The following is a 13,860-nucleotide window of genomic DNA, read 5'->3' as shown; positions in this document are numbered from 1 at the left end:
ACTAATGTATACTTGGAATTTGATAAACTTAGTTCTAAAATGTATATGAAAATGGGCGATTAACTAAGACATGGGTAAAAATAAGGAACAAATGAGAGAATTTTTTCCACCTGATATTAAGACTCATTCAAAATTTCTTCAGTAATTAAAAGAAGCATAGCATTGGCACAGGATAGGTAAACAGAGAAATCAAACATAATAAAAAGCTTGTGTTCATGTGGACACCTGACAGAGAACGATGGGTACACTACATATAGTGGAGGAAAAGGAGGTAAATTTTTAAATAAAACCAACTGACCCTTGAATAGCATGGGCTTGAACTATGTGGGTCCACTTATATGTGGATTTTTTTTCAGTAAATATGTGTATAGTACTAAATAATCCACAGCTGGTTGAATCTGCAGATGTGGAACCAGGGATACAGAGGGCTGACTGTAAAGTCACATATGGATGCATGGGGGTCAGGACCTCTAACCCACATTATTCAAGGGTTAACTGTAGTTCTAGAAAAAAATGGACATAACCTACAAACCACCATATAGGAAAAAAGTCTGAGTTAAACACTTAAATATAAAAGACAGATAAATACAAACTTTAAAAATCATAAAGAAGAACATATTTGTTAACTTGGGGTAGGGAAGAATTTTATAAACAATTTCATAAACAATAAAGAAAAGATTGACAAATTTGACAATATTAAAATAAAGTTTTAATTAACTGACCAACAGATACCATAATGAGAGAAAAATGGCATTAAGTATAATGATGGCTGTAGAGTTTTTTTTTACAAATGTCCTTTGTCAAATTGAAGAAGTTCCTGTCTCTCCTTAGTCTGTTGAGAATTTTCATCAGGAAAGGGTATTGGATTTTCTCAAATGCTTTTTTTTTTTTTTTGCATCTATTGCAATGATCATGTGGTTCTTATTTTTTATTCTATTGATATGGTGTATTACACTAATTGATTCTTGGATGTTAAAGTAACCTTGCATTCCTAGGATAAATCCCACTCAGTCATGAGGTATAATTCCTTTTATGTGTTGCTGGATTTTGCTTATTAGTATTTTGTTGAGTATTTTTGTGTCCATGTTTATAAGAGATATTGGTCTACAGCTTTCTTTTCTTGTGATGTCTGGTTTTAACATCAGGGTAATTATGGCCTCCTTTTCCAATTTTTAAAAGAATTTATGAAGAATTAATATCAAAATTTTTTTAAGTTTGGTAGAATTCAGCAGTGAAGATATCTGGGCTTAGGCTTTTCTTTGTGGGTAATTTTCAGTTACTAAATCAGTCTGTTTGCTTGTTATAGGTTCTTATTCTGAGCTAAATGCTTTTATCAGTCATCTACATCTTTGTAACAAACTTCACCCAAATGTAGTGGCTTAAAACAATAATTATTTACTTTGTTTGCAACTTGGGCTGTGCCCTAATGGGCAATTCTTTTCCTGGTTTTGCCTGTGGTTACTCACTGATTGCAATCATCTGGCAGCTTGACTGGGACTAGATGGTCCAAAATGTTCCCACTCACACTGGGGTGTGCTGGAATGGCTGGGATGGCTGAGATGACAGGGACTCTCTCTGCATGTGGTCTTCCATCCTCTAGGAAGTTAGATGGGATTTCTTCACATGGTGTCTCAGGGTCCCAAGACAGCAAGAGAAGTTGTAGGGCATGTTGAGGCCTAATCTTGGAGCTCCCACAACATCACTTCCATAACACCATTACTATAGTATTCTATTGATCCAATCATAAGGTTAGCTCACATACAAGGGGGAGGGAAATAGACTCCACCTCTTGATGGTAGCTGCTTCATAGTCACATTGCAAAGGGGACATGCAAAATAGGAGGAATTTGTGGCTATTAATCAATCAATGATTGATTAACTCATTTAACACTAAAACCAACAGTGTGAGTAGCCCCTATTGATATATCCATTATGTATCTTAGTAAGTAAATTATCCATTATCAATTCTTTACTAGTGTTAATGCAAATTAGTCTGTGAGCCTTGTTTTGAACCCACATTTGCAAGGTGGGCAGCTCAGTGTGGGGCCAGGGAGAATGTAAGCACTCCAAAATGTAGCAGCAGCTGGAAAAGAGCTGGTAGTGCTAAGCATTTGGGCCTGGGCAGTTATAAATTTTTTGGAAAGTGGGAGAGTTCCATGTCCGTATTTTAGGATGACTCTGATAATGTTAAAGATCCAGAGGGTGAGATTAAGTGGCCTATACATGGGATCCCTGTTCAACTAGTTGTCTGAGACTGAATACCTCTGTCTCTGTTATATCTACAGGTAGCATGGACTTAAAGAGTGATGAGACTCCTAGAGGAAGCCCAGAGGAGTGAAGAAACTGAGGAAAACAGGTTTAAGGTCAGGAAATTTTCCACTGAAATACTTATAAAAATGAAAATCATCCACATAGTTGACAAATAAGACATAGTTGAATTGAATACTGTGAACAGTTGCCTCGGCAACTGTCAAAAACTAAATGCTAAACTGTTGGAAGAAAGCAGGTACCCAAATCAGCGGGATGGTATTTGTTATGCATGACGTTAAGCAGAGAGTTTTAAGACGAATTCACAAGTTAACTCTAAGATGTAAATCACAATAGTTGATCTCTTGGGGGACGGGAGGTGGGGCTGGGGGTGTCTCAAATTTAACGCGTCTCCTTGTATGGGCTAGAAAGTGGTAAAAGCTGCTCCAGGTGAGGCTCGAACTCACAACCTCGGCATTGCTCACAGGTGTACTGCCTTATAAGTACCGCGCGCTAACCGATTGCGCCACTGGAGCCACACTGGATGCGCATTTAGGGAGATATAAGTGAATATATTTTCACAGATAAAGACACTATTTTTGCTAGAGGTATTAAATAATATGAACAAAATGGCATCTTCTGATATGGAGCTTCCACAAATGGGGTTAGAAGCAGCAATCAAGGCATCCCTGATATTAGCCAATCTGCAGCCGTTTCCCCCACAATATAGAGATGCTGCCGGGGATGAGCGTCGCAGTTACCTCTATTTTGATTTTTCGCTCCGATTCTCACGGCTTCTCTAAATTGACTGTTATTTTAATGAAAAAAAAATTACATTGGTTCAACAAAGGCAGGAAGCTTTCTATTTACGAGGGTGTTTTCAGCGTGGAAAAAACTAGTGCATTTTCATAGCTGCCGGATTCCGGATTCGCATGGACTTTCCATCTCAGCGGTTCTACTTTCCTGCATCTCCTCTCCCTCCGCCCTGCTCTCCGCTCCGCTCCGCTGACCTTTCTTCTGCTTCAGATGCCACCTATCCCAACCCAACCCAGTCGTTCGCTGGGTTTTGTTTTTTTTTTTAAACCCAAGAATGTTAAAATAATTTAACATTCAGGGAGCTAATATTTCCTTTAGAAAAATCACTGTTTTAAATGTATAGATACAACACAGGCTAAGAAAATGCAGAAAACCAAAAAGATAATAACTTGAAATTTATCTGAAGTCTCATACTCAGAGGAATCCGTTGTTTATATTTGTTGTAGTTCATTTCAAGCTTATTTCATTCTAATTATATATTTGGGGAAAAAAGAAACTTCCCCCAGATGGACTCATGGCCTTAGCGGACGCATTGTGAACCAGACTTGAGCAATAACTCCATTTGTTACCTGGTCCCCGTTACCTCCATTTTAACAAGGGGTACATGATGACACTTTGGGTCTTTCTGTACCAATATCAACTTGGACTTTGTTTCCAACAGTGCTTGAAATGTGAAGGACTCTTTTTCTTGAGTTTATGGATTTTGAGTAAATAGTCATAAGTTCCTTTAGGAAAGGAATTGGGGAATTATATTCTATATATTTCCAGTGGATTTGCAGGGTCCTATTTTCTCAGGACTTGGTTTCTCCTTTAGTCAATGATTCCAGGTCTGAAAACTGGTTCAAAATCAGAAATTGAACAAGATATTTTGATTTTTAAAAAAATTTTTATTGAGGTATAGTCAGTTTACAATGTTGTGTCAATTTCTGGTGTACAGCACAATTCTTCAGTCATACATGAATGTACGTATATTCATTTTTACCTTCTTTTTCACCATGAGCTACTACAAGATATTGAACATATTTCCCTATGCTATACAGTATGAACTTGTTTAGTGATTTTATTTTTTATTGGGGCAGCTGCTGTCACTCTCCTAAATGTCTATCCTTGACTTCTTCTGGTTGTGTAGATAGTGATATATATGCTTGTTGGCTGCCCATCTATCTCATTTCTGTACTCTATTAGTCATCTCAAACTCTCGACAAAGTTGGCTTCCATTCTGAAATTGTCTCTCATTACAGTAATTTTTCCCACCCCTGGCACACGCGCAAACACACACACACACACACACACACACATGGATTCTGGTGGTTGAGTGCTGCCATTTCTGGCCTGAGTTACTTCAGGGTCCTATAATACCCATTGCTATCAGTGAGCCTACCTCTGTAGCAGTATCTCTTATCATTAACCCCAGGGCCAGTAGAGGACACTCACCACAGAATTTCTCATTGATGCTGGTTCCCCTCTCCCCAGTACATTCCATTTTATTTTTTCAAACAGAATGTCCTTGGGCCCTCCTGTGACACATTCATTGAGTGGGTTTCCTAGCATTACATGGTAAATCCTCTCTAATATGCCCACTTTTCTGAGCTTTTAATCCTTTCTTTCTACGATCAATCCCAACAGTCCTGGCATTCTTACCACATTTAATGGGAACTATTTCTTTTTCTAACAGTGTGTTGAGTCCTTGCCACTGGGTCAAAATTCTATACTTTGAGAGAATGTACCAATAGCAATGAACTCCACTTCAACTAACTTTGAGTTTTACTCTCCTTGATCCAGAACCCTTAGAATTGAGTTCTATATGGGAAAGATGCTGAGTGGGTGGCAGAAACACATGTTTAGCAAAGCAGAGGTCTCTGCATTGTCTTTAAGCAAGAATGACAAGCTAACCCTTAAAAAGGAGGACTGGGCAACTTCCAAAAGATTCAAAAGATATCAGGAAATCGGAGATTTAGATGTTCTAATGCCTCCAACCAGATGTCTCCATCCAATGTCTCAAGGTTCTATTCTTTTCCAACCAAGGCCATGACATAGGCATAGAAGATAATCTAGTTTGAGGATTTTACCTACTTTCGAGTTCTAGTATTCTTATGATTAAATCTTGAATCTGAACCTTAGCTTTTTGTGCCCTTGTGTTGCAGGATATGAGAGGTTCTTAATACCATCCTAACAGAGACACTCTGGCTGTCACAGTTAGCCTTTGTTTGATGAGATATCACCCTCAGCATTTAATCATCTCTCTCCAAGGCACTGATTTCTTCTAATAAAAACCATACACTTCTGTTACATCATAATTACCTACTATTCTTTATTTTCCAAGCACTTCCAAGATACATCACATCTCCTTGTGCATATCCACCAGTATAGCATCTCAGTTCAGGTTTGGTGAAAGTTTTAAAAATTGTTTCTTTGTGCCAGTGGCTGCTTGTGTTCCACCAATCCCCTCATTGCCAACTAGATGGTGGATAATTTAGCCTCAGAAATCTCATCTTAGCCTCTTCTTTGTCAGATCACTTTGGATACCACTTTTGGTGGGGTTCCCTGGAAAAACTCTAAGATGGGGATTTACATTCAGAAAGTTTACTGGGGCACTACCTGAGAAGAAATGAAGAGAATCAGAATTTGTCAGAGGGGAAAACTGGGTTGCAGTGCAAGTGCAAAAAGGCATTTGCTACCCCCCGGAGGTCTCCACAGCTGGGATGGGCCCTTCAGAGTTGTCCTAAGCTGAGAAGCCAGATCTTGGCTTTTGTACCCCCTCATTGACCAATAATTGGATACAAGCTTCCCCTGGAAAAGGACTGTGACCTTGACCTGAGACAATTTCTAAAGAGGGATGACAGTTGAGAGCCATCAGGTAACAGCCTTCCAAGGATCTGGGAGGGTTTCAGGTAATTCAGTCAATACACCATCTGTGACCTTCACAGTGAGGAAGAAGAGAAAGATAAGATGACTTTGAGCACAGGATGGAATTTAAAAACCACCATAGTGATCCCAGATGCTGCAGAAAACATTTTATTGGAGATAATGGCAGGGCTCATTCTGAAACCAAGGAATCAAGGGTTGAGAGGGGAAAGCCTATCCTTCAAAGGCTGCCCTGCCCAGGTATCTTAACCTAAATGCACTGAAGATCAGACATAGAACAATTTCTGTCAGGTCCAAATTAGAAAGAGGCTCTGAGTCCCACTATCATGGAGATGCCCTTCCCTTCATGTGAGGTGATTTCCTGCTCCCACTCTACCTTAGGGCTCCTACAAGAGACAGATCAGTGCGGGGTTGGGGGTGGGCAGGGTGTCATGGATAGACTGACTTGGAAAGGTTTGGAAATTGACATTACATGTTTGTTCTAGGGGAGGACAAACGTTATGAAGTGGAACCTAGATTGTGCGCCTATATACCCCATTGCTACTTCTACACCTTTAGAGCAGAGAGAGAAGGAGGAGTCAGAATGTCTAGGAATGCTGTTCTTCAGGATATTGTGACAAAGTGAACCATCCTCATGGAAAGGTGGTTTTCCTTTGATGAATTTTCATGATTAAATTTGTAACACATGTCTAAGGATTTAGAGTTTCCATTCTTTTTTTCTTCACTTGCATACTCTTGCAAGGAGAAATAGCAGTAACCTTCTGTTTATAAATCTCCTTGGTAAAGAGTGGGAATTTTTGGCACTATAGGGGTGACTTAGTCAAGAGGAGGCCACTTAGGAAGAGAGTGTAGTGAAAAGATGGATTTTTTTTGAACAGATATTCAGGTAAGAAGCGGGATAGCTCCTGCCCCCTATTCGATCTTCCTATTTAGTTTTGAGGTGCTTCAGGTACGCCAGGATATCTGACCTGACTACACTGATTGGAGTCCGATGGAACCATCGCATGATGGGGACTCCATTAGGTCCCACCAGGAACTTTTCAAAATTCCAGCGAATGTCATGGACCATGATGGGTTCCCAGGATATATGTTTGATTGAGCCCATAACCTCGGAAGGATGAGGACAGGCGCGCTGAAGCAGAGAGATGGAAAAGAGAAATGACAATGTAATTTCTGCTCCTGGATGATCCAGGCTATTTTCAACAACAGAGAATCCACTTCTTCTTATATCTAGATATTTTAATTTCCTATGATTCTTAATAAACTCTCTGAATCACAGTCATGCCAACTACAAACAATACTGTAAATATTACAGCAAAAGTCTATTCCCTCTTTCTGTTTCTCCCTGTGACCCCATCACAAAATCATGCTGCTATGTTTAGGACATGTCACCTCTCTAGCTTTCAGTTTCCTTTTCTGCAAAGTGAGTGGCTTAGATTAGAATGTGGTTTCCCAGATTTTGGTACTCCATGGGCCAATAACATTTCAAAAATATCTTTTGGGACCAAAATGGAGTTCCAATATTTTGTTTTGTCAAATAAGAGAAAAAAAATTTTTTAATTCATCATTTAATTTTAAAATGATAATTATAAGAATAGATAACACATAGGTCCTAATCTTACAATAAAGGGCAGCCCTACAGATCAGTTGAGTTTATGAAACCCTCCTTACATTGCCCTATTTTTTTTTTTTTTTCAGTTTACTGAGAATATACAAAAATCTCAACATGGGCCAGCCTTGGCCCACAGTCCAACATTTAGGAACGAACAATGAACTCTGATGCCCTTTAGAGGCCCTTTCAGCTGTCACATTCTCTATATCTAAAAGTCAAGTGTTTCATAAAACACAGTTACTACATTGTATTATACCTGTTGATTTCTATGTATTCCTCTCCGGTATGAACTCATCAAGGAACAGGGACTGTGTCTATATACCTTTATACTCTTATTATTTAGCAAATTGCCTTATAGATAGCAGACACTCAACAAATGTACCTTGAATGAATGAATGTCAATAAGCAAAAGAGGATGATCCCAGTGAAAAGAAATACTCTATACAACTCTCTCCACAAAGTCAGAGTCTCATAGATACTAACAAATTAAACCCTAATCCCTATGCTAATCTGAAGGTCTCTTCATAGAGTCTAATCCCACCTCCAGGCAGGAGCTTTTGGATCTATTTACAACACGTCAACTCTATACTAGGAATATTAGAGAAAAAGAGGCTTACATCAGTAATTAACTTACCTTCAAGAAGGTGAAGACTTTCTGTTCTTTTTCACCATTCACATCCCCTTTCTCAAAAAGCTGGAAATTAGGTATATATCCTCCTCCCGGACGGACGTACCTGCAATGAACCATAATGTTCCCAGGAAGCTCCAGAATATAAGAGAGAAAGTTATGATGGATTACTAGGATTTGAGGTCATGAGACAGGGGAGAAAATGCTAGAGTTACAGAAAACAAGGCTGTAGGGAAAAGTAAGGGGAAAGTAAGACCATTTTTAAACTTTGGGCTCCCAGATTCACTTCATTTTTCTCTATTCCACATCCTGTCACTCCCTCTCCCCCAACCCTGCACTGTTTCTGCACCAGAAATATCAGGAGCCATTTCTTTCTTCCTTTTATTTTTTTTAAATTTAATGGAGGGACTAGGGATTGAACCTAGTACCTCGTGCCCGCTGAGCTATACCTACCCCACCCCAGGAGCCATTTCTGTGCTCTTGCTCCTCCATATGTCCAGGTCTCATTACCCAGGGAGGAGGAGAGAGTCTCTGAACACTGCCATACTCACAACAGCAGAGGCCAAAGTTAAACTCAGTTTGTAGAGGCCCCTAAGCCTATTAATCCACTACCCATCCTGGAAGTTCCCAATACAGAAGGACCTCTGGAAACTGAGGAAAAGTAGACAGAGACCCCTATAGGGTTTCAAGGACGCACTTACTTCAGTCCTGGAAGGATCTCTGAGTTCTCTCCCGGCTCTTGCTTTCCAAATTGGTTGCAGGGGAAACCCAACACAACTAGGCCATAGGACTTCAGCTCCTCCTGAAGTGTATTTAATTCTATGAGTAGAGAAGGGACGATATGGCAGCCTGGCTAGAGACCCTGCCTTGTGTAGAGAAAGATTTTTGGAGTTACCCATTTTACAGAGGAGAAAACAGAGGCCCAGGGAAGGAAAAAAATATTTAGGTCAGAATGACTATTAGTAGCAGGGCTGAAGTTAGATACTGGATCTCTAGACATGGATTCAAAAGCCCTGTGTTATAGTGTAGTATTTCCCAAATCTGTAGCATGTCAGACTCAGCTGGGGGCTTTCTTTAAAAATAGAGATGCCCAGGTCCCATTCCAGAGAATTCTCTGATTCCATTCTTCTGAGATGGCTCCCAGTTATCTTTATTATTCTAAAGCTCACCAGATCACTGCTCATGGAATTGTAAAATGGTGCAACTGCTATGAAAATTTCTCAAAAAATTAAAAATAGAACTACCATAAATCCAGCAGTCCCACTTCTGGGTGTATATGCAAAAGAACTGAAAACTAGGTCTGAAAGAGATATTTGCACACCCACGTTCACAGCAGTGTTATTCATAATAATCAAGAAGTGAAAGCAACCCATATGTCCATCAATATAATATATACATATAATGGAATATTATTCAGCTTTAAAATGAAAGGAAATTCTGTCACATGCTACAACATGGTTGAATCTTGAAGACATTCTGCTAGTGAAATAAACTAGTCATAAAAAGACAAGTACTGCATAGTAAGACAAATATATGAGGTATCTAAAGTAGTCAAATTTATGGAAACAGTTATAAAATCCCTTTCCCTTTTTTCTTGTCTATGTAAGTTACCTGGAAAAGCCTCAGAAACATCAGTCCTACCTCCTCTATTTACCAAGGAGACCTGAATCTTTGGACACGCTCCTGGTTCTCAGATACATATTGATTCTCCTGGAAATCTCAGGAGCAAAGCAGAGTCAGAACATAGGGAAGGGGTCCGCAAACTTTTTCTGTGAAGGTCCAGATAGTAATTTCAGATTTTATGAGCAGGATGGTCTCTGGCACCATTACTCATACAACTACTCAGCTCTGCCTTGTAGCGTAATATCGAACACAGACAATTTGTAAATGAATGGGCATGGCTATGTTCAATAAACCTTTGTTTACAAAAGCAGGCTTGCCAGATTTGCCCTGTGGACCAAAATTTGCTGATTCCTGACATCAGGGAATAAAGATATTTGATCATGAGTATTGATTTTGATATATAGAATTAGAATTAGAATATAATTCCAATATGATTTAGAATATAATGAGCTGGAAAATTTAGTCCAAAGGAGAATTGGCTATGAACGCTTACCAAGATATTGAGATGTCAGACCACAATAGGTGGCCACATTGACAAAAAGGACATGCTTGCCCGCATACTGCTTGAACTGAATGTGTTCCGCCTCATTCAGAGTGAAAGCGTCATATTCATAGATGTTGCCTTTCACATCATTGTAGCAATCCATCTGGAAGATTTTAAAAAATCATAATATTAGTAACAATAATTTCTGCCATCTGTGTAATCTTTCAAAGCACTCAAAGAATAATGCATGTATTAACTGAGACCCAGAAAACAAAGAAGAGTTGTCTAAGGTGTCAATAACAAGAATGAAACTTCAGTCTGGTGACTTGAAAGGCAATAATTTTTTGAAGAACAGGGAGTCAAGTCTCTCCATTATCCTGGCAGAAGTAAAATACCAGGAACTGCTTAGATAAATGGAAAAGAGCAGACATTCATGAGCTGGAAGGGGATGACCTTAAAGTAAGTTGGGCCAAACAGAAAAGCACACTGCCTTTCATGCTTCTGTAAAAATGAGGCTACTCCTTGTCTCTGGATTAAAGGCATCCTGCCTGGATACCCTCCCTAAAGGGAAAGTTTTAAATTGCCCAGGTATTTTAGGATGGTCTTGTTACTTCTTTAACTTTCCCAAGGTCTTCTGACTTCTTATCCCACTTATCAGCATGGTGGGGAATCAGAAGCCAGCTCTATTGTTAGATTTCTTTGTGAACCTGAGCATTGTCATCCTTGGCTCTTAGTTTCCCCACTGGCAAAATGAAGACATTCATCTGGATGTCTATCAGATCCTCCAGGGACCTTCCAGGTTCCACATTCTAGAATCTAATATTATCCCCTCCTTGAGTAGTTTTCTCTCTCTTACTCTCTTACTCACATGACGGTCTTGCAAACCAATACTATGAAGTTCTAACTTTTTGTAGGTCCTAAGAATGGAAATGGAGAGCTCAAAAATTCATCTGTGAGCAGGTCACCAAGATCTGTCTGGCAGCACCCAACTTACTCCATACTCAGCTCCTCACCCGATTGTGCTCTAGGTTTCTAATACCTGCCTCCATCATCAGCTCCATCTATTCTATTCCTTATCAAATTTCCTGAACATATTGGAGCAGGGTTCCTCATGACAGAAATAAGTTCCACATGAAATTCTCATTGGCTGTTCTTAGGTTAAATTCCTCTACATGCAGATCTCATTCCTCCTCTGTCTCTATCCATGCAGGGTCCACGCAGCACCCAAAGTGTGCTGACTCCACAGTGCTCACCAGCACCTCCTGATCCCTTTCCCTATATCAGAGAGGCTGCTACAAATTGCTCCTGGAATACAGGGAATATAAAATACCACAGTATGAAAAGAAAGCTAACGTCCAAACCACCCGGTAAGAAAAAGGCAGAGAAGTATGGACCAGAGAAAGGAGTGAAGGACATGATCTAATAAGAAAGGTCCAGACTTATACTAGGATAAAACTAGAGTCTCTAGAAATACAATGGACTAGAAAGGATTTTAGTCAAACATCATCTTCCCCCATCTAAGGAAGGAGTGATCCAACACAAAACCAAACTACATTTTCCCACTCATTCTATCACTAGCACACCAGGCTGGAACTACTCAGTCCCTCCCTCCTCCTGGGGAGAAAGGCATTTTCTTTATGCAGACTTTTGCACCTTTCCCTAAATGCGCGCGCACACACGCGCGCGCACACACACACACACACCAGCAAAACTGAGACATGTATAAAAAGAATATTATGGTTCCAAGCTAAACATTTTTAAGAATTTGCCTTTTGTTTCCCCCTTTGCTACGGCAATGAAAATGACTGAGAATCCTTTTGGGTACCAGAATGTGGGGACTTTGAACGTGAAGACTCCTCTGAGTCCAGCTTACTCCTAATATTCATTGCTGTTTCACGTTTCAGTCTGTATGATTTGTCTCATATACCTCTGGACTCAGCTTTTATTAAGCAAATTCTACAGCCCAGGGTCTCCCCACCCACGTAGGCAGCAATGGATAACATAAAAACCACATCAATTCTCAAAAATAGAAAGTCACCCAGGAGGTTATTAGTCAAGAGGCAGGAAGATCTTACCAGAGCTGCCTTTTATAGAACACATTATATGCATAATAATTATTGCTCACCTACCCGATTACTGGATGAGCGTGTGGGTAGATACTGTTACACACACATTTATAATGAGAAAGCAGAGACTAACAGAGGTGAAGTGACTTGTTCAAGGCCAAACGTGGTAACCCTCTATGTGAAGGAGAGTCTGCTTGCTCCTAACTTCATGATTCCTTTTTGCTTCCATATCATCAAGTTTGCTGCTATTCTTCCCTGAACGGCCCCTGCCACGGCCATATACACATTTTATCAATAAGGCAACTGAGCCATGAATTGGAAGTAGAATCAAAGCCAGAATCCAAGACTCCTGATTCCGGATCCAGTTGTTTTAGGCCTCCAATTATTTTTTTCCGTATGTTTTATGTTTCTCTGATAACACTCAGATTTCATCCATCCTGAAAACTTCCACACTGGCTTATTCCTCCTCTTCATGGGTTCCCCACTGAGCTGCATCTGAGATGACTCAGGTCAGCCTCTCCTCCCCACCCATTGGGATGCTCACTGCTGTCCCGAGCCTCAGACCCAGCTCTGAGGCACAGACTCATGTGACTGGAGGGGAATCCAGGTAACTTCTCCCTGGAGAAGGAGGGGAGAAAGGACCACAGTAAGGAGATGCTATCTTTCCTACCCATATTCAACTCAAGAAATACCCATTTATAGGAGTGAAGAAGCCTCAGGGAAAAGAGAAGAAAGGATTAGGGGAACCCGCAAAGAGAGAGAAAGCAGAGGTCAGAGTCTTACAAAAAGGACCGAGGGCCAGATCTTGGAGCAGGACTGAAGACTCCACCTTTGACCCCTGCCCTGCCCTCTCTGGAGGCCACTCACCTTCATCCTTTCTGGCTTGGAATTTGTCTGCACGAAGCCAGCTAAGAAAAGGAGGAAAAGATAGGAGGCCCTTAACTGTGCAGTCATGACTAGTGTTTGTAGATCACTAGTCTGAGATTCTTGAGGTCCTCAGGTAACTGGCAACCTTTTGATATCCTGGCAGAGACTCTGACTCTGCACAGGCCAATCACAGGGTGGCAAGGATTTCTGGGGTGTGAGTGGGGCAAGAAGATGTAGAATTCAAACCACATCCTCACATCTTCACCTACACACACCCCCATGAGCACTCAGTGCTCACTAGTGCAATGAGGACCTGGGACTCGTATAAATTCGGGTAGAATTAAGAAATGGTGAGGGCAAGCCCTCCATAGTCCTTAAAGTCTATTGTCTGTTTTTACTGCATGAAGAGGAGTGTCTATATGCAGGCACAGTCTCCCAGACCTCACAGTAAAGTGCCTAGAAAAAGGCATGATATAAACATTCCAAGTACTATTCTTAATATTATTATTTGAGCTCTAAAAAAAAAAAATTCAAAGATGGACCACATATGATCCCTCTAAGAGAGTTAGAAGGAAACCAGCCCTGAAGAAGGGACAAATATTTGCACATTAATATGCTCACTATGCAAATGCTTACAAATGCTTTCAAGTGCT

The 13,860-nt window shown here is 40.3% G+C and overlaps 1 protein-coding gene and 1 non-coding gene across 3 annotated transcripts; both read right to left on the bottom strand.

The window, feature by feature from the left end:
* Positions 1–2,688: 2,688 nt before the first annotated feature.
* Positions 2,689–2,782, bottom strand: TRNAI-UAU (transfer RNA isoleucine (anticodon UAU)). The gene is made up of 2 exons: positions 2,745–2,782; positions 2,689–2,724 (listed from the first exon to the last, which is right to left on the bottom strand). It is a non-coding gene; the product is annotated as a tRNA-Ile (tRNA).
* A 4,070-nt stretch (positions 2,783–6,852) lies between these two features.
* On the bottom strand, positions 6,853–13,294 carry LOC105084094 (epididymal secretory glutathione peroxidase). 2 transcript variants are annotated; one of them, XM_010974127.2, is made up of 5 exons: positions 13,208–13,294; positions 10,284–10,437; positions 8,869–8,986; positions 8,174–8,273; positions 6,853–7,059 (listed from the first exon to the last, which is right to left on the bottom strand). In XM_010974127.2, the coding sequence occupies exons 1-5, from the start codon at positions 13,292–13,294 to the stop codon at positions 6,853–6,855; spliced, it is 666 nt and encodes a 221-aa protein (XP_010972429.2). The 2 variants fall into 2 exon arrangements, with proteins under 2 accessions (XP_010972429.2, XP_010972430.2); XM_010974128.2 differs by lacking the exons at positions 6,853–7,059; positions 8,869–8,986 and having other exon boundaries at positions 8,212–8,273.
* Positions 13,295–13,860: the final 566 nt, after the last annotated feature.

Source organism: Camelus bactrianus, chromosome 20 (genome assembly GCF_048773025.1).
Source record: "Camelus bactrianus isolate YW-2024 breed Bactrian camel chromosome 20, ASM4877302v1, whole genome shotgun sequence".
NCBI classification, from domain to species: domain Eukaryota; kingdom Metazoa; phylum Chordata; class Mammalia; order Artiodactyla; family Camelidae; genus Camelus; species Camelus bactrianus.
Note: the sequence above shows the minus strand (reverse complement) of the source record. Positions and strands in the feature narration are given on the sequence as shown.